Raw genomic sequence first — 21,526 nt, 5'->3', positions numbered from 1 at the left:
TCATTCTTCACCACAAATTCCATGTTTGTTCTTGCTTCAATTTTAGCAGAATTCAGGTTGCTTTGATAGGGGCTCTTTTCAAACTGTCTTAGCCTTCTTAGTGCCTCAGATCCTGTTCAGACATGTTATATAACAAGTTAGTACAAGTTTATTTTGGTGTAAAAAAAATTTGGAAACCTATGTATTTTTTAGCATAATACACATTTTCCATGAACTTTTCAAAGACCCCTCTTAGATAAATCTGAGAGAGATTCAGTATTTAAAATCAATAGGGTTTCAGACGTCCAAGAAGAGATGTGTAGTGAAAAGTTTGTATAGGGGTTAGGAACTCAGAGTAGAGATCCGTGTTGCATAGGAGATTTGGGATGTCTTCTGTTAAAGTCTGAATTCAAGGCATAGATGCCTAGGGTAAAGTGCAGAATGGGAAGAGAAGGTTCTAGGATCCAGCTCTGAGGAATACCAATATTTTAAGAACTTAGCAGAGGTGAAGCAAGCACCAGAGACTGAAAAAAGGTAGGAGAAAGCCAAGAAGAGAATGTCTTTCACTGAAGCCAAACATTTTCAAAGGGAGAAAGGAATCAGCAGGTGCCCAATGATACTGAGAGGTCAAGAAAACTAACTGAAAACTAGGGATTAGATTTGGTGTTACATGGGAAACTTACGTTCTTGGAGAGTGAGGAAATGAATGACAAAGGCACAAACCCTATAGGAGTGAAGTAAGAAGTAGAAAATGGAAACCACACTTTTGGGAAGTTTGGCTATGAAGGCAAAAAAAAAAAAAAGAATATTAGCTGGAGGAAAAACAGGTCTGGAGAAGGCTTATTTTAGTATGAGGGGATCTTTGGAATATTTAAATGCTGATAGAAAGGAGCCAGCGGGAAGAAAGAAAAGAAAAAACTGGCCGAGTGGAAAGAAATCCAGATTACCGGTGGAAGGGTTCTCTTCCATTACTGACCCGCCTACTTAATAGACATCCAGAATTCTGAGGTTTGGGTAGCTTCGGGTTTTAGGTGAAGGGTTTTGTTGGTTTGGGTTTGGCTTGGTTGGTTTTCTACACTAAAGCCTTCCCTCCTCCGCCCTTTCCGGGTCCATCGGTCTAATCCCTCCCACCTCGCTTGCTAGAGAAACACACAGCCTATATTTACAAGTCTTTCCGGGTCGCCGAGAAGGGTCACGCACAGGATTGCGACCTCGATTGGAACGCGCTTCCCGAAAGGGGCATGCGCAGAGAGGTCGTAGTCGCGTCTGAAGTGACGTAAACTCTAAACCTTACGCAGGCGCGTTAGGTCCTAGTCGCTATGCGTGTGCTTGTGGGTGAGGGAGGGCAGAAAGGGAGAGTGCTGGGCGGGCTTAGTCGGAGATTGAGGACTGGGAATCCGCTTCCGGGAGGGCACTGTCTAGTGCACAGGCAACCTGGCCTTGGCCTCCTAGCCCGAGAATCTCCCTAATCCCTGTGACCTGTGTCACCTCTGCATCGCGAGGAGGGGGAGAAGTCTGGTGTCAGATGGGGTGGCGCCGGAAGAAGGGGCCACAGCGGGGACGGAAGGCGCCCCCACCCCGACTCCACGGGAATATAAACAATTTGTATTTTCCGATCAGGTGGCGGGACAGGCTTCATTGGGACAGCCTTAACCCAGCTGCTGAATGCCAGAGGCCACGAAGTGACGCTGGTCTCCCGACAGCCCGGGCCCGGCCGGATCACGTGGGTACGTCCATCCTCTGGAAGCGGGTGGGAGGGCGGAGTTGGGCGGGGCAGGGGCACTGTGTGCTTTCTCCGACAGGATGAGCTCGCTGCATCGGGGCTGCCCAGCTGCGATGCCGCCGTCAACCTGGCCGGAGAGAACATCCTCAACCCTCTCCGAAGGTCAGCCCGGGCCCTAAAGCTGATACCCACTAGAGAGCACAGGGAGGAGAGTGCCCCACTGATGAGAACCTGTGAGCTATGGGTAATGGAGCTCCCAGATTCCGAACTAAACCGATACCCCAGAATACTCATTCTGCTCCACTCCTCCACCCCCACCTGCTCCTCCACCGAGTCAGCCAATTGGCTTAAGTCCTCAGGTATAACTCAGGATGCCCAGGAAATGTATGCCCTTTCCCTCTACAGGAGACGTTGACTGTTTCTCTTAAGCCAAAATTCAGGGCTTTACTAGAAATGGGTATGAAATAGCTCCCAGGAAAAGACAGAGAGAGGGGTATGTGCACTTATGTATTTAGTGGCTTTTTATTTCCCATGTTTCTCCTGCAGATGGAATGAAACCTTCCAAAAAGAGGTTCTCGGCAGCCGCCTAGAGACCACTCAGTTGCTGGCTAAAGCCATCACAAAAGCCCTACAACCCCCCAAGGCCTGGGTCTTAGTCACAGGTGTAGGTATGCCCCCCAAATCACCAGCCCCTTATATTCGCCAGGGGAACGGGGTAACTCAGACCTCTGTAGCTATGCACACACCATTTTGCATAGCTGTCCACACCATTTTGCATAGCACTCATCTTTTCCAGGCAATGGAACACACCATTTTGCATAGCACTGGTCTTTTCCAGGCAAAATGACGTCCTAGGCCCTTGATCCATGCATGTTTCTCCTAACCTTTGTGTACTTTCACTAAGAAATTGAGACCATGAAAAAGAGTGGGGAGTGGCATCACTCTTAGTGCCAGGGAAAATTCCACCTATCCCAAAGTCCCTTACTTCTCACACCATAGTTCTTTAGGAACAGAGTTCCTGGTCACCTTTGGGACTAAGTAATTGCAAACAATTATACACACCAGCCACTATTTGAAGTGTTTTATGCTTATTATCATTTATTCCTTACAACAACCCTATGAGGTAGGTACTATTATTCCCATTTTAAAGATGTGAAAATTCTATACAGAGAGGTTAAGTAACTTGCATCAAGTCAGAGAGTTAATAAATGAGGGAACTGATTAAAACTCAGGCAGCCTGGTACCCAAGTTCCTGTTCTTAACCACTACACTCTAGCAGCCTCTAAGTTTAGCCCTGCAACCAGAGTTCCTCCAGGAAAGGAACGCTTCAGGTCATGGAGAAGTTCAAGGGGAAAATATCCAAATGGCTCTGTCTCCAAATGGGGAGATCCTAAGGGCCAAAGAAGCTGAGGCCAAGGGGAGCCTCCACTACAGAGAGCCAGGCAGGACCAAGGACACCCAGGGCAAATGACTGTGTTCCACCGGCAGCTTACTACCAGCCCAGTCTGACTGCAGAGTATGATGAAGACAGCCCAGGAGGGGACTTTGACTTTTTCTCCAACCTCGTAACCAAATGGGAAGCTGCAGCCAGGCTTCCTGGAGATTCTACACGCCAGGTGGTGGTGCGCTCGGGTGAGAAACAGGGGCCTGGGTATCAGACAGGGTTGGAATGTCTTCTCTGGGCTGGGGAAGTGATGGGATTAGGAGAGCTGAGATTACAATTACAGAGTGAGAGGATGACACCACTTATAGCCAACCTGCAGATGAGAAGGTGTGAAGTCTTAAAGAGAGCCATACTGCTCACTTCTGTTACAGAGCCAAGTCAGCATGGGGAGAGTGAGGACGGGGAAACAGAAACCAGGAGGAGCAGTGGGGCTCCTTCAAGGCTGAGAGAACCCTTGTACCTTCCCTCTTGCCTGCTCTAGGGGTTGTGCTGGGCCGTGGGGGTGGTGCCATCGGCCACATGCTGCTGCCCTTTCGCCTGGGCCTGGGGGGCCCCATCGGCTCAGGCTACCAATTCTTCCCCTGGATACACATCGGGGACCTGGCAGGAATCCTGACCCATGCCCTTGAAGCAAACCACGTGCACGGGGTCCTGAATGGAGTGGCTCCATCCTCCGCCACTAATGCTGAGTTTGCCCAGACTTTGGGTGCTGCCCTGGGCCGCCGAGCCTTCATCCCTCTCCCCAGCACTGTGGTGCAAGCTGTCTTTGGGCGAGAGCGTGCCATCATGCTGCTGGAGGGCCAGAAGGTGATCCCACGGCGAACACTGGCCACTGGTTACCAGTATTCCTTCCCAGAGCTAGGGGCTGCCTTAAAGGAAATTGTAGCCTAAGTAGGTCATGGCAAGGGCCTGAGGCCTGTCCCTCACAGGCTTCCAGGTTAGGCACTGTGAATAGGCCCAGCTCCTCTAGAGAGCTGAAGCCATCTGGTTCTTAGATTCCTCCCCCAGTCCTCTTTCCCATTGTTCTGCTGCTCCACCTTATTGTCTCAAGGCCGTAATCTCATCAGATTGGGACATTAATCTTTTCAACTCCTTGTAAGATTTCTCAGTTTGGTTTCTCTACATGTCCTGCAGCTGCCCCACTTCTACGCTGTGTAGAGAATGCTCTGCAGTTTAGGCAATAAAAATAAATTGTCTCACTAACCTTGGCTCATCTCTTTGGCCTAGGTTCTCCTGGGATTTACTTCAAGGAATGTCACCCTAGATGATTCTTCCCCAAAGATGGGGTTTTGAAAGTTATAATGGGCAGTCTCTCTCATCACCCTCTCCCTTCTTGGTCCTTCAGTTGCCAAAAGAACTTGTCACAAGTTTGGGACATCAGGTTATGATGAAGGTAGACACTAAAAGAGAGAATGATGATCCATTTCCAGTGGGCCCTGTAGTCACCCTGGATGCTGTCAGAGTGCCATTAGGATGCCAGTAGAGGAAGAGGTAAGGCCCCGGTGTAGGATAGCCTTCAGTCTGTGTCACTAAATGGCAAGTGCATTACTAACCACACAGTGGTCCCAGTTTATCAGGCTGCAGCAGAACAAAGTCAACATCCCTGTCTATAAGAAGCTTAGGACTTGCCTCTCATCTGACTGGGGCCACTCAGTCAACCAGGGCCCTTAGAATAAAAGGGCAGAAGACACTTTTGGTCTACTGCACACCCACCATCACTGAAAGTGAAAAGGGCAAGAAACCAATCAAGAGCTATAAACAACCCTATCAGGAAAAAAAAAAACTCCCAGGTTTTCATCTAGGACCCTTTTTACCTACCTAAAGCTGTGACATCTGCCATAACTTGACCAGACACAGTTCCCCCAGCCACCAGTTCAGGCCATATTAACCAATCTCTTCTCAGGGACCTCTGGGTTTTCTCTTAATCGTTGTCACCTCTTTGACCAGCCTGTCTCCAACACACCTGCCCCCAGCCCGGGTCAGTATAGTACAGTGGTGTAAATCACCAAAAAGGAAGGAGTGAGGACACAAGGACCCTCCCCATCATCATTACACTCTCCATGCAGTATTCAACTCCCTGTGCCACTCAGAGGCTCTGAGGCAGAAGTCAGGGCCTGGAAAACATCTTGTCCAGATACTCGCCGCAGGCCCACACAGAACAGAACCCAGGGGCACCTGTCCTACTTCTTTATCTGGTCTTGGATTCCAGGAAGTTGACTGGCTCTGTATTGTTCCTGGGGGTATGACCAGCCTCAAAGGTAGATGTAACAGAAAAGCATACTTTAGGCTGCACTAAAGCGAGGAGTACTGATTAATACCATCTACACAGGTAATGTGCTACTCTGGAGATAGTAAATTCCCCGGCACAGGAGGACTTCAAGCAGATCCAGGGCAATGACCTCTAGGAATCAGGGTGGAGAGAGCATGTCAGTAACAGCAGAGTTGGTCTGGTGGCCAGTCAAGTGCCTTCCAACTCTGGTTCTTTCATTTTCCAGATAATTGGTTCATCTAGAACCAACTGGTTCAACTTCCGTTAAGTCCTCCCATCCCTACACACACATAAAGCAGAAGTGTGCCTTGCTTTATGCCACATATGTCTTCCATAGAGAAAATGTTAGGGTCGGATCACATTAATATTGTCATTGCAGAGCATGGCTTCATCGATTTGGTGAAAAATCGACGTGTTCATCTCAACACCAGCAAGTGCATCTAACCAGGGATTTGCCAACACATTTGTTAGTCTGTAAACACTTGAATACAACAGGAGAGCTGCCATTTATAGGAACCCTGAGAGTATTTTGATAATGCAGTCATCCCTAATTTACCTATTGTGTAAATGTGGATTTTGGAGGTTGCTCAAAAGGGATGCAGCCATTATAGGGCATGTTATAGTGAGAATGCAGTGTTAAAATCTAGGGTGTGGACCCTGGAGACAAAGGACCCACATCTCTCTGAAAGTGAGGTTTCGGTTAAAGAGCCTGTGCAGCCACAGGCAGACACACCTGAGACTTGGTCCAAGCACCTTTCCTCCAAGAAGCTTTCCTCTTATGTTCTCATTTCTCCTCCCAACAGGTATTTTTACCCCTGATTTGTAGGCGGAAGTAAAGCCCAAGCAACTCAATCGAGGCCACAAACAGGCATAGCTGAGACCAGAAGCCAAGTCTCCTGCCTTCTTCACTAGCTCATTCCACCCTATCGTGGCCCAGTCCACATAACGCTGTGCCAGGGCCTATCATCTCCTTCCATGCTCCCAGGAGCTCAGCAAGGGAGCATCTTGTTCTCTGGCCATCCAGAGCAGCAGCCAGGGAGAGGAACAGCTTAACTTCCTGTCACTTCCTGCCCACCCTGCCCTCCACCCTAGCTCAGCTTGGAGGTGGAGCCAACAGTCTCAGTCTCCAGAACTAATCCTCTCTAGCAGCCCCCACTCCCTACAGAAACCCTGTGCTAAGGCAAAGTTGAGAAGGCTGAGCAGAACCTCTTGAGAGCTGGCTGAGGTCCTGACTCGGTAAGATCAGGTCACTTTATGGACCTGTCCCAAAGTGGCTTCCCTGATCCAAAGCACCAGCTCAGGGTGCCTCTGGATCAGAGTGTGAGCAGCAGAGGGACTCTCACAGAAAGGGCTGAGCTGGAGGCAGCTGGAGCTGACAGGGCGGCAGCCACTCAGGCAGGTGAGGCTCAAAAGTTAAGACTGAGAAGGGCCTCAGACAGTTGGTTAATGTCCCGGCAGTATGGCTCCCGCTGCAGGATGAAGTCCACCTTGTGATCCTGACCCCAAAACACCTCCAGCAGCTGCCGCCGGAGCCGCTCTGTTTCCCGGGTCTTCCGAATGCCACCACTACCTTTTTCCTCTTCTCTCCCCTGCTGCTGTTTACCATGTTCTGCAAAGCCCCTGGAAGGATGCTGAGCCTTAGAAGACCCCTGTGTCCTGGGAAGAAACAGACCAAAAAGAGCTGATGAGCATCCTGGGGGGGAAATTAGATCTTAGTGGGCTACCCCTCTCTTAATTGTCCTGCCTATTTCCTGGCTTTGGGGGAGAAATCCTGAAGTTCCTGAAGCTGACCACTGAGTGGCAGTATCAACCCACTTCTGAAGGGAAGCTGGGCCGTTCTTTCAGAAACAGGGTGAACTCTGCCACTATTATGATCTAGTTCTAGTCCTAAATGAATCACTTATGTAATGGTCAGCAGAAGGCATGCTGAATACAACTAGCTCTCAGTATAAGCAACCATTTTCCAAATAACTCCATCAAACATGCTGATTAAGAGAAACAGGAAGCAGGTGTTTCCCTCCCAGCAAGGAGGTTCTATGTCAGGATCCCCTGGGAAGCTTATAAAGTCCAAGGCCAATGCAACTCAAACCACTGCAAAACTAAGCTAGCCCAAACTGAGGTCACACTTCCACCCAAGTCTCTGGGCCTGCTGAGAGAGGGCCAGAGGTGGGGGCTGCCTGCAAGGAGTCTAGGGGATTGATTACCTGGCTGGCTTCTTCAGAAATTCATCCAGGGTGGGGCCGTTTCGCCCCAGTGGGTCATCAGGTACCATGAAGAGGTTTCCCACAAAGGTAAAGGGCAGCAGGCTGGATGGCGAAAGATAATGTGTGGTCACAGAGGGGGCCCTTGCCCACCTCCCAGACAACTGAGACCAGTATCACCAGAAGCTGCTGGCTCCATCCTTCAAGAAAACTTCACCTCCTTCCCAGAGTTTTCACCCCATGGCCAGAGCAGAGCTGGCTTTAGAAAAACATCTGCATCTGTGCCCAATTCTCAGCGGGAGGGCTCCCTCACCGTTCTCTGATGATTGCCATCCACTTCTCAGACTCCTCCGCCAGGTCCCGGAACTGGTCATTGGAGACAATTATCCCATCTGTCTCTTCAGCCAGCTTCACCATAAACCTGTCTCCAAAACCACAGCAATCGAGAGAGGGTTGAAAAATTACCTACTGTGTACAATGTTCACTGTTTGGATCATGGTTACATTAAAAGCCTAGACTTCACCACTATGCAATATATCCATGTAGCAAAACTGTACTGGTATCCCCCAAATCTATAAAAATAAAAGTAAAAACCACAGCAACCATTTGGGACTCTCCAAGGCCCCAACCCCAGAAGTTTTACTGTCTCCCATGAGCCACTTCTGGTGATGGAGATGTGGCCCCCTACCTCACCTTGACCCAGCTGTAGGCAACTGACTAGATACAAGTGGCATGGGCTAGAGAGGAAACAAAGATGAATCAAGGTGGTCTCCCAGTAGCATCCTATCTGCCCACCATAGTCCTTCACCCAACACTTTGTGCCTCGTTAGTAAACAGTAAGATCTAGCTCTGTCTTCCACCCTGCCCAACCAATCCCTCGCAAATCCAACATGCCCTTCCCTTGAAAAGCCTTGCGCTCTGCTCCCTTCCTTCCCAGGCCCACCATTACCACCCCAGTAATTCAGATATTGCAACTGAGACCATGCATAACCTCCTAACAAGGGGGTCCCTGCCTCTGACCACTCACCCACCCTCCAGTCTCCCCTGCCCTGCCCCAAGAAAGCATACTTATCACCTACACAAAACTCTTCCACACTTGCCCTTTATTTACCAAATAAAGTCTACACACCCAGGCCTGGCAGCTAAGGCCTTCTACAGGCCAGCTCAAATCACTCTTAAAACCTTATCTCTCCCAGTATTCCCTAACCCACCCTCAACTCTAGCTAAAATCAATAATCAGATTACACTCTGCTCTCCACATATGTCTTATGCTGACTTCCATATTTCTCCAACTATTTCCTCTATCTGGAAGGCACTTCCCAAGACTTGCTGAGGAACAGAATCATCAAGGGAACTCTTTAAAAAAATGCCGGGGCTCCACTTCAGTAATTCTGATACCACAAGACAGGGTAGGACTCATGAGGTGATGGGTGGTGGTCTTTTTAACAGATTTAGAAATGAAGAGATCCAACCCATCCCAGTCTTCTCAACACAAAAACTCACAAATCTCTCCTTTCCCACAAAACCCCAGCCAGAAGGGGGCTCCCTTCCCTCTGAGTTCCTGTAGTGTTTGATTTATGGTTTCTTTCAGCTCTCTAGTCAAGAATCAGATCTTGTTCCCAGTGTTCCCACCTCCTCCTGCAAGCCATGCACCTAGTACTAAGTGAGCAGTCAGTATTTGAAAGATAGTGTGGTATAGGGGGAACTGGGAGTCAGGATTAGGTGTGACAGATATCCGGCTCTGAGCTTCTGTCTAGGAAACAAATTAAGGGAATGACATACAAATGTCTGTGGTACACTTGGCCGGGCTTGGTGGCTCACGCCTGTAATCCCAGCACTTTGGGAGGCCAAGGTGGGCGGATCATGAGGTCAGGAAATCAAGACCACCCTGGCCAACATGGTGAAACCCCATCTCTACTAAAATGCAAAAAATTAGCTGGGCGTGGTGGCATGCACCTGAAGTCCCAGCTACTCGGGAGGCTGAGGTAGGGGAATCTCTTGAACCTGGGAGGTGGAGGTTGCAGTGAGCTGAGATCGTGCCACTGCACTCCAGCGTGGCAACAGAGCAAGGCTCCATCTCAAAAACAAACAAACAAAAAAAGTATATGGTACACTTATGGTATGTAAATGGTATTTTCCAGTTAAGCATATTTTACTATGATCGCATTACACAGTATGTTGTTCAGCAACATTCATTCCGTATGCCTACGCTGTGCACCACTGTGCTTATTCACTGTTACTGGGCAAATTCCCAATTTATATTATGTTATCTGCCAACCAGGTCCCACACAACTGGGCAGACACATGCCTTTAACATTCATTAAAATGAACTCAATCTTCAGTTTCAATTCTGTTTCAATGCAGGTGTGGAAAGAAGGTTTTCCATATCTTGGGTAATCTGTGAAATCTAGATATAAATAGAATAACATTGGGAGAACGTAAACTGCTTTTTTTGTAGAATACCATTTACTTGTTAAGGAATAGAAGGTATTTGAAAGACAAAGTATATAATCACTATGGTTTGGAAACTAATTTTTAAAAACTGTATAATGTCCTAGAGAATAAAGAACTTATAAATTTTTTAACTTGGCTTTCTAAAATCTGCTCATTTCTCACACCACCTATGCAGACTATGGTAGAAGTGTGCCTTGTATTTTCATTCAAACCATCTAGCAGCTTTGAGGCCTAATTTCCCTTTGCTAAGACAGGTAACCACTCTGACCCTCTGTCTCCACGACTGTAGATTGGAGATATACCCACTGCCACACTTGAGTAGATCTGTGCAAAGTTAGGAGGGAACGTCACTGTACTCTTGCCTAGCACCTTGAGCAAGGCAAGCACATACCTTATCTTTTTCGTATATTCACCAGGAGGATAAATGAATGGAGGAGGACCCTGAGACAAAGAGGTTAATTCACTACGAAAAGTTCCACAGTCAAAGTCAATGAGTAGTGCTACTTGAGGCTCAAATTCAGATCTTCCAATTCTAAATCCAGTGATCTTTCTATTATACCATGTTTTGTACAGTCCTATTATTCGTGGGTTGTGTTTCTTCATTTTACTTGTTATTTTGACCTTTACTCTGGCTTTTCCAGAATGTTAGGGAAATTTCTCTGCATGTTTGGAAATTCAGGTTATAAGAAGACATCTGTCAGCTATTTATGTAACCAGATTTCCCACCTTTCCACTAAACCAGTATTTTCTAGACAGTAAGGCACTATATAAATACAAGGTATCATTTTGTTTGATGAATTATGAATAGGCAAACATGGTTGTCTACAGGTCGTCTCATCACAACTGCAGGGCAGGTTTACCTACCCAATCATAAGGCACCCAGAGGAATAACTGGCCCCTTACCCACCACCAAGGCTTGGAAACAGTGTAAACCACCAGGAGCTTTTCTCTCTCCCTCAATCTTCCACAGGGCTTGAATATCAAGCCTGGGCCAGGAGAGGAGCAAGTACCTGTCATCATAGGAGGAGATCCTCTTGCCATCCATGACTCGTGAGGGTGTGAGGGAGAGCAGGCTGAGGGAATACAGCTTTTGCAGGAAGTGACTCTCTATTAAAAAAGAACATAATAGGGTTCTCCTCAAGGTGGAAACACAGCCTATCCTGGGACACTGAAGACCAGGCCCAACTCACCTCTGACTTTGGCATCCTTACTGAAGCGCCACTGAGGCACAAAGACAGTTATGTCACGGTGGCCACGGTCCCAGAAGTACTGCACAGCAATGGCAATGCCCCGGCTGGAGAAGTAGTGCTGGAGGCCATGCCTGTAGTGGGAGGGGGTCGGCCAGAGGAGGGGCTTGGCACCCTGGCTACAATGCCAGCCCCTCAGGACATATCCTCCCTCTTCTAGGCCCTTAGCCCCACCAGGTACTCACACCATGGCCACGTTGCTGCCGTCAATGACAATATGGCGGAGGTCTGGCTGGCCAGGCACATTGGCAAGGCACAGGGTGAAAGGATCCTGCAGGGCCTCCTTGAAACGCTGTGTGCCAGTCACCAAGTTGCCCCCTCGGGCGCCTCGTTTCCATTGAGGCCCCCGACCCCGTGCCATGCCCTGCTGCTTGTCTCCCCTGTCCCCATCTCCCCGGTCTCCGCAGTCACCCCGGTCTCCACAGTGCCATGGGGGTTCCGGTGCAGGCGGAGGGCTGGGCACCCTCGGAGGAGAGGCATTCCCATTGTGGAGCCGCTGGAGGAGGGAGGCTCCTCGGGACTGAGCTGCCCTGTGACAGGAGCCATGGGCACCGGCAGGCTCACGGTGGACACAGAACCCTCCTCCTCCCTGAGCTATCTCCTCCTTCCCCACGGCCTTCCCTTTCAGGGGTGCTGACTCCCTTGCCCCTCCACCCACTGACTGTGGCCTGAGGGCCACTTCTCTCTCCCAGGCCTCTTCCCCAGGCAACTCCTTCCACCCCAAATCCATCTCCCTGGGACCACCCTGTTTCCCTCCCTCCTTCACCACAGCGTAACTGTCTCCCCTTGCTCCCCTGGAATCTCCGGGTCCCATAGATCCAGTGTCCAGGGACTCCCTGCCGTCACTAGGGGGAGCTCTCACTCCTTGGCACTGAGGACCCAGCAAGCCTGAGCTCCGCCTCTCCCAAGAAGCCAGTGCTCCTGGCCCCTGCCCACTGGACGCCTCCTGCACCAGACTCAGCAGCTCCTCCTGGACAGCCAGGGGCAACTGCAGCAGAGCCTCTCTATGGGCATCCGCCGGGGACTGCAGCAGGGCAGAGAAGTCTCTCAGCACTCCAGTACACTGAGAGGCTCCGGAAGATGGTCCTGGCGTGAAGTCCCAGCTCAGCCGCTCTGCCAGCTCTTCTACCCGGCTCTGAGCCATGACAAAGGCCTCAGTCAGGCCACTGATCATCAGTGAGCCGGGCGCCCTGGGCACCAGATGGGCTGACGTGCTCCAGGCCAGGCAGTCAAGGAAGAAGCCCTGGGCTCCCAGAAAGATGCAGTGCAGTTTGGGCGGGTAGTGGATTTCATCCTGCAGTTCTGGGCTGCAGAGGCCCTTCAGGTACTCCTGGTTGGGAGGAAGGGAAGGTCAGGAAAAGTAAACTGCTGGAATCCTAACTGGCCCAGGTCACCTCTCCTGGCTCCTTGCTCGCTCCTGAGCTCCAGGATGTCTGGAGTATCCACATGATGTTATTCCCATTTTAGAGATAAGGAAACTGAGACTCCCATCACAAAGCTGGTACATGATTGAGCCATCCTGGAACCCCAGCCTAATCCCAAAGGAAGCAATGTGGTCCAGCCTCCCACCCCACAGTGCATTCCTTGGTGGGGCCAACTTGTTCAGCCAGATATCTCTATTCTCCCAAAGAGCACAGAATGATTTTTGCGAGCCTGGGCCATCACAGAAGAAATTAAGCTGAAACTGAAAACAAATATAGAGTTGGAAAGTCCCTCAAAACTCAGGGGCACTGAGGTTGCCAGTGAGACAACCAAGAAGTCGAGATCCTCCCCAGGCCCCTCCTCTTCCCTGCTCTCCTCCGCCCTGGGGGAAAGTGTCCTTGGTGCCTGGAGGGATGGGGGAGAGAAGAAGTTCACCTTGGCTCTGCTGGCGTTTTCCTTGGGGCCCTCCAGCTGCAGCCAGATGTGGGGGTTGTCCGGACAGTCCTTCGGAAGGACGCTCACCCCCACGCTGAAGATGCGCGCCACATGGGGCTGCTGTTCCCGAACCTTGTTCTCAGCCTCCGCAGACACCGCAAAGCGGTCTGGGGACGCAGGGCGGGCCCCCCAGGTAGGCATGGCTGCTGCCCCCAGCCCTGGAAGGGGAGAAGGCAGCTCAGAGCCTCATTGTACCCTCCATCCAAATCCTGGTTCCTGGGACTACACCAGCTATCAACAGGTCGAACCTAGTTAAGGCTCTGGTAAACAGCACCAGGAGGTGACAAACATCTAAGTCCACTGGAGGTAGGAAGGGAGTATGTCACGCGGGCCTCTCCGGAGAGGAAGTCCCGGTAAACAAGGCTATCGAGGGTGGGCGTCTGGGCTTTGGAAAAGGATGACCACAGTCCGAAGCAAGAAGGGTGGGGGGGCTCCAGCTCGGCCTGCAGGCCAGAAAGAGTCTCCTGGGGGACTCTGCAGCTTCTTAAAGACGAATCCTCAGCAGGGGATTGAACTAGGCTGTCCTCTAGGGGCCCTGGTCTGCCATTTCCAAGGTTCAAGCCACTCCCACCCCTCCCCCAGCCGTCCGCTGCCCCTCTCCGTCAGGCCACGAGCGCCGCCCAGGGCCCAGGGGCCGGGCCGGGCCGGGCCCGCCCACCGCTGACTGGGGCAGCCACCCCGGGCCGGGCCTACTCCTCACCGCGGCCCCCGCTGCCCGCTCCCGGGCGCGGGGGAGGGGCGCGCCTACCGCCTCCGCCGCCCGCGCCGGCTTCGGGTCCTCTCAGCGCCCGCCGGCCCCCCGCTTTGCCCGCGCCCCCAGCCCGGGGGACGAGGGCAGGGGGCCCGAATCTGGGCGGGCCTTCCCGGGTTCCTCACCCAACGGGGACCTCTCTTGTCCACATCGCTCGCAAACTGTTTCTTGAGTCACTTCCTGGCCTGGGGCGGAGTCAGCCCAGCCCCTCCCGGCTGCGCGCCCTCCTCCCAACCCCGCCGCCGCGCCCAGAGGCCCCGACGGTCCCGCTCGGCCTAGTCCCCTCGGCGGCTCCAGGGCTCGCTCCTCGCGCTTCTCACCAGCCCTCCCGTCTGTCTCCCGGCCCTCAGGGTCCTCGCGCATTCTGCGCAGTTATTTCTCGAAAAGGGGAACCATGCGTTGAAAGTTGTTTCCCGCGAATAAAGATGTGGCCGACCAAAGAGGCAGCGTGACTGGCCCACTGGTGCTCTAGGCCCAAGCACTTTCCACTAAAGCAATCGTGGCGGAGGCGGGGGGCGGGGGGTACCCCTGGTGGAGTACCCCTTTCCTCCAACAAATGGAAAGATGCCACGAAGAAGGGCTGTTGATTTGTGAGGGATTCTGAAGAGAGGAGGAATAGGAGGAAGGGGTTGAGGGCCTGCCTCTGGCATATGCACACACACACACATTCTCTCACACCCCTCACACACACATACCATGTTCTCCATCCCCCTCAGGTCCAGCCTTCAGTGCTGTGCCGTCCAGCAGGGCTGCCCTGAAGCTCTGGCTGCAGCCCTCCCGTCCAGCGGGCAGGCGGCTTCATCCCTCCTCTCTCTCCCAAAGCCCAACTGCTGTCACTGCATGCTCTGCCAAGGAGGAGGGAACTGCAGTGACAGCAGGAGTAAGAGTGGGAGGCAGGACAGAGCTGGGACACAGGTATGGAGAGGGGGTTCGGCGAGCCTAGAGAGGGCAGACGATCAGGGTGCCTGCGGAGAGAGTCCAGGGAGAGGAGCGGAAACAGAAGAGGGGCAGAAGACCGGGGCACTTGTGGGTTGCAGAGCCCCTCAGCCATGTTGGGAGCCAAGCCACACTGGCTACCAGGTCCCCTACACAGTCCCGGGCTGCCCTTGGCTCTGGTGCTTCTGGCCCTGGGGGCCGGGTGGGCCCAGGAGGGGTCAGAGCCCGTCCTGCTGGAGGGGGAGTGCCTGGTGGTCTGTGAGCCTGGCCGAGCTGCTGCAGGGGGGCCCGGGGGAGCAGCCCTGGGAGAGGCGCCCCCTGGGCGAGTGGCATTTGCTGCGGTCCGAAGCCACCACCATGAGCCAGCAGGGGAAACCGGCAATGGCACCAGTGGGGCCATCTACTTCGACCAGGTAATCCCCCTACCCCTGTCCAGGGGACCTGCAAGGACCTGCAAGCAACTGTCCAAGCCCACTTTGCTGTCTCTGAGGCTTTAAGAAAACAGCTTCCTACATCTTTCCCTAATCTGACCTGTTGCCCCACCACCCCACCGATGGTTTCCCCTCCCTCCACCCATACGCAGCCCCCTCCTTGCCCCTTCTCACCATTTCTTTTGAATCTGTTCACTCCTATTCACTCCTGCTTGCCACTCCTTCTATTCATTACTCACTGCCCCTGCCCCTAGTCTCCATGGTACCCCTGAGCCATGGGCATTTCCTGAGCCCCACTCAGCAGGCTCTGCTTCCCCCAGGTCCTGGTGAACGAGGGCGGTGGCTTTGACCGGGCCTCTGGCTCCTTCGTAGCCCCTGTCCGGGGTGTCTACAGCTTCCGGTTCCATGTGGTGAAGGTGTACAACCGCCAAACTGTCCAGGTGACCTCAGCACTGGCCCCCATCCCCGGCTCAGGAGGGTAGGGAGGGGGAAGAAGTGGAGCCCAGCTGACCTCCGGGTGGACTCTCCATTGACCTGTGTCCTGGAGGCCAGGACCAGGGGAGGAATGGGCCTGCCTTGCATTGAGTGTGGAGGATGTGCAGAGTCCAATGCTGGCTGCCCCTCAGCCCTCCCGGGAGAGCCCATTAAAACCCAGCTTCCCAAGAGGAAGCCCCTGGGAAAGTGGGGGGTCATGAGCTAAGGGCTGGGGAATGGGGGCTAACTGGGCTCCCCTCCCCAGGTGAGCCTGATGCTGAACACGTGGCCTGTCATCTCAGCCTTTGCCAATGACCCTGATGTGACCCGGGAGGCAGCCACCAGCTCTGTGCTACTGCCCTTGGACCCCGGGGACCGAGTGTCTCTGCGCCTGCGTCGGGGGAATCTACTGGGTGGCTGGAAATACTCAAGTTTTTCTGGCTTCCTCATCTTCCCTCTCTGAGGACCCAAGCCTTTCAAGCACAAGAATCCAGCCCCTGACAACTTTCTTCTGCCTTCTCTTGCCCCAGAAACAGCAGAGGCAGGAGAGAGACTCCCTCTGGCTGCCCATCCCACCTCTTTGCATGGGACCCTGTGCCAAACACCCAAGTTTAAGAGAAGAGTAGAGCTGTGGCATCTCCAGACCAGGCCTTTCCACCACCCACCCCCAGTTACCCTCCCAGCCACCTGCTGCATCTGTTCCTGCCTGCAGCCCTAGGATCAGGGCAAGGTTTGGCGAGAAGGAAGATCTGCACTACTTTGCGGCCTCTGCTCCTCCTGTTCCCCCACCCCAGCTTCCTGCTCAATGCTGTTCAGGGACAGGTGGCACAGGTGAGCCTGACAGGCCCCCACAGGAGCCCAGATGGACAAGCCTCAGCGTACCCTGCAGGCTTCTTCCTGTGAGGAATGCCAGCATCACGGTTCTCAGCCAGCACCGTCAGAAGCTGAACCAGCACCGTATGGGCTAGGGTGGGAGGCTCAGCCACAGGCAGAAGTGTGGGAAGGGCCTGGAGTCTGTGGCTGGTGAGGAAGGAAGGAGGGTGTATTGTCTAGACTGAACATGGTACACATTCTGCATGTATAGCAGAGCAGCCAGCAGGCAGCAATCCTAGCTGTCCTTCTATGCCAGATCCCAGATAGACTCTGGCCCTTACCTCCCAATCTGAGACTAGGGTGAGTGTGTTTGCTCTGGCTGAGAGCAGAGCTGAGAGCAGGTATACAGAGCTGGAAGTGGACCATGGAAAACAACGATAACCATGCATCCTCTTGCTTGGCCACCTCCTGAAACCGCTCCACCTTTGAAGTTTGAATTTTAGTCCCTCCACACTCTGACTGCTGCCTCCTTCCTCCCAGCTCTCTCACTGAGTTATCTTCACTGTACCTGTTCCAGCCTATCCCCACCATCTCTCTTTCTCCTGACTGTGCTGTCTTATTCTCCTCCTTAGGCTTCCTATTACCTGGGATTCCATGATTCATTCCTTCAGACCCTCTCCTGCCAGTATGCTAAACTCTCCCTCTCTCTTTCTTATCCCGCTGTCCCATTGGCCCAGCCTGGATGAATCTATCAATAAAACAACTAGAGAATGGTGGTCAGTGAGACACTATAGGATTACTAAAGAGAAGATGCCTCTGGAGTTTGGATCGGGAGTTACAGGTACAAGTAGGTATGTTGCAGAGGAAAATAAATATTAAACTGTATACTAAAATTACATTTTAAAAGTTGAATAATGTTTGAGTTAAATAGGAAATACCAAGGTGAATTTGTGGTTTTGAAAAGAAATAACTTTTTGAACTGTCACTAATCCTAAAAACAACATCAGGAACAATCTGATATCCATTCTTAGAAACTGGATCTTTGCTTCAAATATTAGTCACCATTAAAAAAAAAAAAATACCAAAAACCCTCAGGTTCCTTGGAGAATAGCGGCACACCTTAAGTAACTCCAGGCCCAGAACATGTTGTTGATGACAGAAAGCAAAGATACTTTTTAAATGTATAAAGTAAAGCTGAAAAGGCAAGGGAATCAATTTAAAGAAGCTCCCACTGGACATGCTTTGACAATTTGCTTATCAAAAGGAAAATAATATAGTTAATTGGAACAAGATGAATTTTTTAAATCCATGTACCTGCAATGATATTCAAAAAGGAAGAAGTCACTATAAAGTGTGCCAAAAGGTAGTTAATATACTGAGTGAAGAAGAGTGAATATAACAGGCTATTTTTAGTAAGTCGTGACAAGTACAAGAACATAACTATAGTAGGCATTTTGTCTATTTGCAAGGTACATTTGCTTTTCTTTATCTATGTAAGTAGGGAGGGGTGAGTACAGAGAACTGTGAGTAATTCCAAGAAGATCTGGCACTGTGCCAAGAATGAAAGATACTGATGGAACTATTTGGGTATATTTTGCAACTAAGAAGAAAAACAGTCCAATGGTGTGCTATAAGACAATGGATTAGTCAAATGTCCAAAAGACAACTGTTCACTGCTCAGGCTTGATCGTTCATCTCCTGGAAAATGGATCCTCTGTATTACCCCACTAATTATAATGAGATATTAATTAGGCAAAATGATTAAGAGTAGGTTTGGCTGTAACGGTAAAACCCAAAATAAGAATAGCTTAAACAAAATAGGAAATCATTTCTGTCTCACATAGAAAAATCTGTAAATAAGAGTCCAGGGATGGATGGCAGCCTTATGATCACTTGAAAGCCCAGTCTTCTGTCTTGCTGTTCTACCGTCCTTAGCTTGCCACCTCATGACCCAAGACGGCTCCCTGAGCTCCAGCCATTACATCAGCCTAACAGGAAGGAGGAAGGAAAAAACAGCACATCTCTTTCCTTGAAAGCAGCTTTCTGAAAGATGCACCAATATTTCTGATTGTGTCTCAGTAGAATTTAGTTACCTGGGCTCACCAAGCCAGGGAGTGAGGCTAGGAGCTATAGTTTTTATTCCAGGCAGCCATGTCCAACCAGAAGTTGGGAGTTTTATAATAAGGAAGAAGGGGAGATTAGCTATTGGGGAAGACAACTAGAAGTTGTTTTTTATTGTTTTTTGAGGCAGAGTCATGCTCTGTCGACCAGGCCGGAGTGCAGTGGTGCAATTTCGGCTCACTGCAACCTCCACCTCCTGGGTTCAAGCAATTCTCATGCCTCAGCCTCCCGAGTAGCTGGGATTACAGGTGCCTGACACCACACCCAGCTAATTTTTTGTATTTTTAGTAAAGATGTGGTTTTGCCATGTTGTCCAGGCTGGTCTCAAACTCCTGGCCTCATGTGATCTGATTACAGGTGTGAGCTACCACATCTGGCCACAAAGTACTACAAATTTGGTGGCTTAAAACAACTATTTATTACTCACAGTTTCTGTGGGTCAGAAGTCCAACAAAACGTGACTGGCTTCTCTGCTCAGGGTTTCACAAGATCAAAAGCAAAGTATAAACAGGGCAGCCTTCCTTACTGGAGGGGAACAATTCACTTCTAAACTCATTTAAAGTTCAGTTCCTTAAGGTTGTAGGACTTAGATCCTAGCCCCCTCCATTCTCAAGCCAACAACTGCAAGCCAAGTGCTTCTTACACTTTGAATCTCTCAGGCCTACCTTTCTACCACATCTCTCTGACTTCAGTGTAGAAAGTTCTCTGAGTTTAGGGACTTGTGTGATTAGGCCCACCCAGATAAGCCAAGATAATCTCCCTATTTTAAGGTCCACAACCTGAATTGCATATTTGAAGTTGGTTTTGCCATGTAACATAACATATTCACAGGTTCCAGGGATTAAGGCATGGACATCTTCAGGACATCTGCATATCAGAGTCACTAAACTTAAAGATGGCATCGTGTAGAGAAAAGGCATCCAGCTCCAATACCACTGCATGGAAAACGTATGGGCTTGAAAATTTCCCATGATATATACAAGATAAATACCAGCTCAGATTTTAATCATTTTAGAAGGTGAACGAATTCCCAGGTCCCAACCAAAAATTCATTGATTAATAATCCAAAACTTGATCTACATTGAGATATATTTTTATTTTAGATATCTAAATTCAAAAATTGGCCTGAGCGGAGATAATGTCTTTCAGGTCTACCACCCATTTTTATAGTGGATTTAAGCATAGGTGTTATAAACTTTATAATCCTTATAATGGTATGTGTCCCTTATCAAAATGAAGCTTTTAGAGAAACTGACATATTAGTGATTCAATTGAAATATTTAGGAGGATTCGATTGTTTTCAATCAATGTTTAAATAATTTGACTTGTTAAATGTATAGATTTTGATTTGCTGGTTATAGAAATCGTGTTCAAACATTTAGACAATTTTTCCTTCAGTACGTTTGTGAATAGATTAAACAATAAATAAAGCACAGGTGATGGTGTGTGGTCCTCTCCAGGTACCAAAAGCTCCTCAGACTTTAAGGATCCTAACAACAGACTCCAACTATTCACCTTCCCTATGCCCATGCCCTGGCAGCTGATTCCTACAGAGAAGTCCCACTGATGAAGGATTCAATGTGGACCTAAATCCACGGCCTCCAGCCACATCTGGTCCTCAATCCTGTAATCCTCAATCCTCTAACTCTTTACTGGTTTCCTTTGCCAGCTGCCCCTCATCTTCCCCAGAATCCACTGCCGGCTTCTGTTCACTCCTTAAGCCTTTTGCCCCACTGGTTCTGCTCCCATGGCCCATGGTCAGCGGCAGACAGCCTCACCTTCCACCTCACTGAGAACACAGAAACTCCAAGCAGGACCCTGCCCACCACCACACTTACAAACTCACCTTCCTCCCCATCTCTGCTTCCTCCTGCCTGTCTCGATGGGAGACGAGTTCCTCCTCCTGTCAAGGCTGCTATCCTCATCCACCAGTCTTGGATCCAGTTTCCTCCAGACATCCTGTCATCTGTCACTCTCCTTTCTACTCACTCCTTCCCTTCAGCAACTCTTAAAGTTTAAGAGCTCAAGTCTCTTAAATCTAAGAGAAGATAGGCGTGGAAGTAGTTGTAGATATAGGTATAGTTATCCTCAGCTCTATCTATTCCTGCAGGTAGTTAGCATCAGCTCATCTCCTCCTTAAAGCAAAATATTGTAGTATACAAATGTCTACACTCTCGAGTTGCACACCTCGTAATCACCGGTGAACTATGGCCTCCACTGCTCCACCTGAACTGCCCTCAGCCATGGCTCATAACTTCCGTGTTACTGAAGCTGGTGAACACTTCCTAGTCCTCCTGTCACTCAGTCTCTAACATTTGACCCTGCTGACTATGCCCTCCTTCTAGAAGCACTCTGCCCCAACTTCCCTGACTGTGCGCCTCCTGGTTTTCCTCCACCTTTCTGCCTGTGCCCTGCGTCTCTTAAGTGCTGATTTTCATCAAGGTTCTGCCCTAGCATTCTTTGGTCCTAAGACACTCTCAAAGGCACAAATGACCGTCCATATGCTGACAACGTTATCTCTATCCAGGATCGCCCTTTCTGAAACTCAGACTCATACACTGAATATTCCACTTTCTTTCTTTTTTTTTTTTTTTTTGAGAAGGAGTCTTGCTCTCTTGCCCAGGCCGGAGTGCAGTGGCGCTATATCGGCTCACTGCAAGCTCTGCCTCCCGGGTTCACGCCATTCTCCTGCCTCAGCTTCCTGAGCAGCTGCTATTACAGGCGCCCGCCACCGCGCCTGGCTAATTTTTTTTTTTTTTTTTTTTT

The 21,526-nt window shown here is 50.4% G+C and overlaps 3 protein-coding genes across 6 annotated transcripts; 2 read left to right on the top strand and 1 right to left on the bottom strand.

Annotated features, from left to right (window-relative positions):
* The first annotated feature begins 1,256 nt into the window (after positions 1-1,256).
* SDR39U1 (short chain dehydrogenase/reductase family 39U member 1) lies at positions 1,257-4,559 on the top strand. 4 transcript variants are annotated; one of them, XM_058429512.1, is made up of 7 exons: positions 1,257-1,314; positions 1,600-1,706; positions 1,782-1,864; positions 2,249-2,273; positions 2,979-3,106; positions 3,189-3,334; positions 3,628-4,462. In XM_058429512.1, exons 1-7 carry the CDS (start codon positions 1,299-1,301, stop codon positions 4,035-4,037), a joined length of 915 nt encoding a protein of 304 aa, XP_058285495.1. In that variant the 5' UTR covers positions 1,257-1,298; the 3' UTR covers positions 4,038-4,462. The 4 variants fall into 4 exon arrangements, with proteins under 4 accessions (XP_058285495.1, XP_032035199.1, XP_032035198.1 ...); XM_032179308.2 differs by lacking the exon at positions 2,979-3,106 and having other exon boundaries at positions 2,249-2,370; positions 3,191-3,334; positions 3,628-4,559; XM_032179307.2 differs by lacking the exon at positions 2,979-3,106 and having other exon boundaries at positions 1,600-1,864; positions 2,249-2,370; positions 3,191-3,334; positions 3,628-4,559.
* Positions 4,560-4,978: 419 nt separating this feature from the next.
* KHNYN (KH and NYN domain containing) lies at positions 4,979-14,787 on the bottom strand. Its single transcript, XM_032179306.2, is given in 9 exon segments — positions 4,979-7,071; positions 7,620-7,721; positions 7,930-8,037; positions 11,081-11,177; positions 11,261-11,391; positions 11,503-12,647; positions 13,175-13,392; positions 14,681-14,699; positions 14,701-14,787. Coding segments are annotated over 9 exon segments (2,157 nt in total). The 3' UTR covers positions 4,979-6,821.
* Positions 14,353-21,293, top strand: CBLN3 (cerebellin 3 precursor). Its single transcript, XM_058429514.1, has 3 exons — positions 14,353-15,334; positions 15,673-15,792; positions 16,092-21,293. The coding sequence occupies exons 1-3, from the start codon at positions 14,903-14,905 to the stop codon at positions 16,287-16,289; spliced, it is 750 nt and encodes a 249-aa protein (XP_058285497.1). The 5' UTR covers positions 14,353-14,902; the 3' UTR covers positions 16,290-21,293.
* Positions 21,294-21,526: the final 233 nt, after the last annotated feature.

The sequence above is a fragment of the Hylobates moloch genome, unplaced genomic scaffold, assembly GCF_009828535.3.
Source record: "Hylobates moloch isolate HMO894 unplaced genomic scaffold, HMol_V3 SCAFFOLD_16, whole genome shotgun sequence".
NCBI lineage: Eukaryota > Metazoa > Chordata > Mammalia > Primates > Hylobatidae > Hylobates > Hylobates moloch.
The sequence above is the reverse complement of the archived record's forward strand: the minus strand, read 5'-3'. Positions and strand labels throughout refer to the sequence as shown.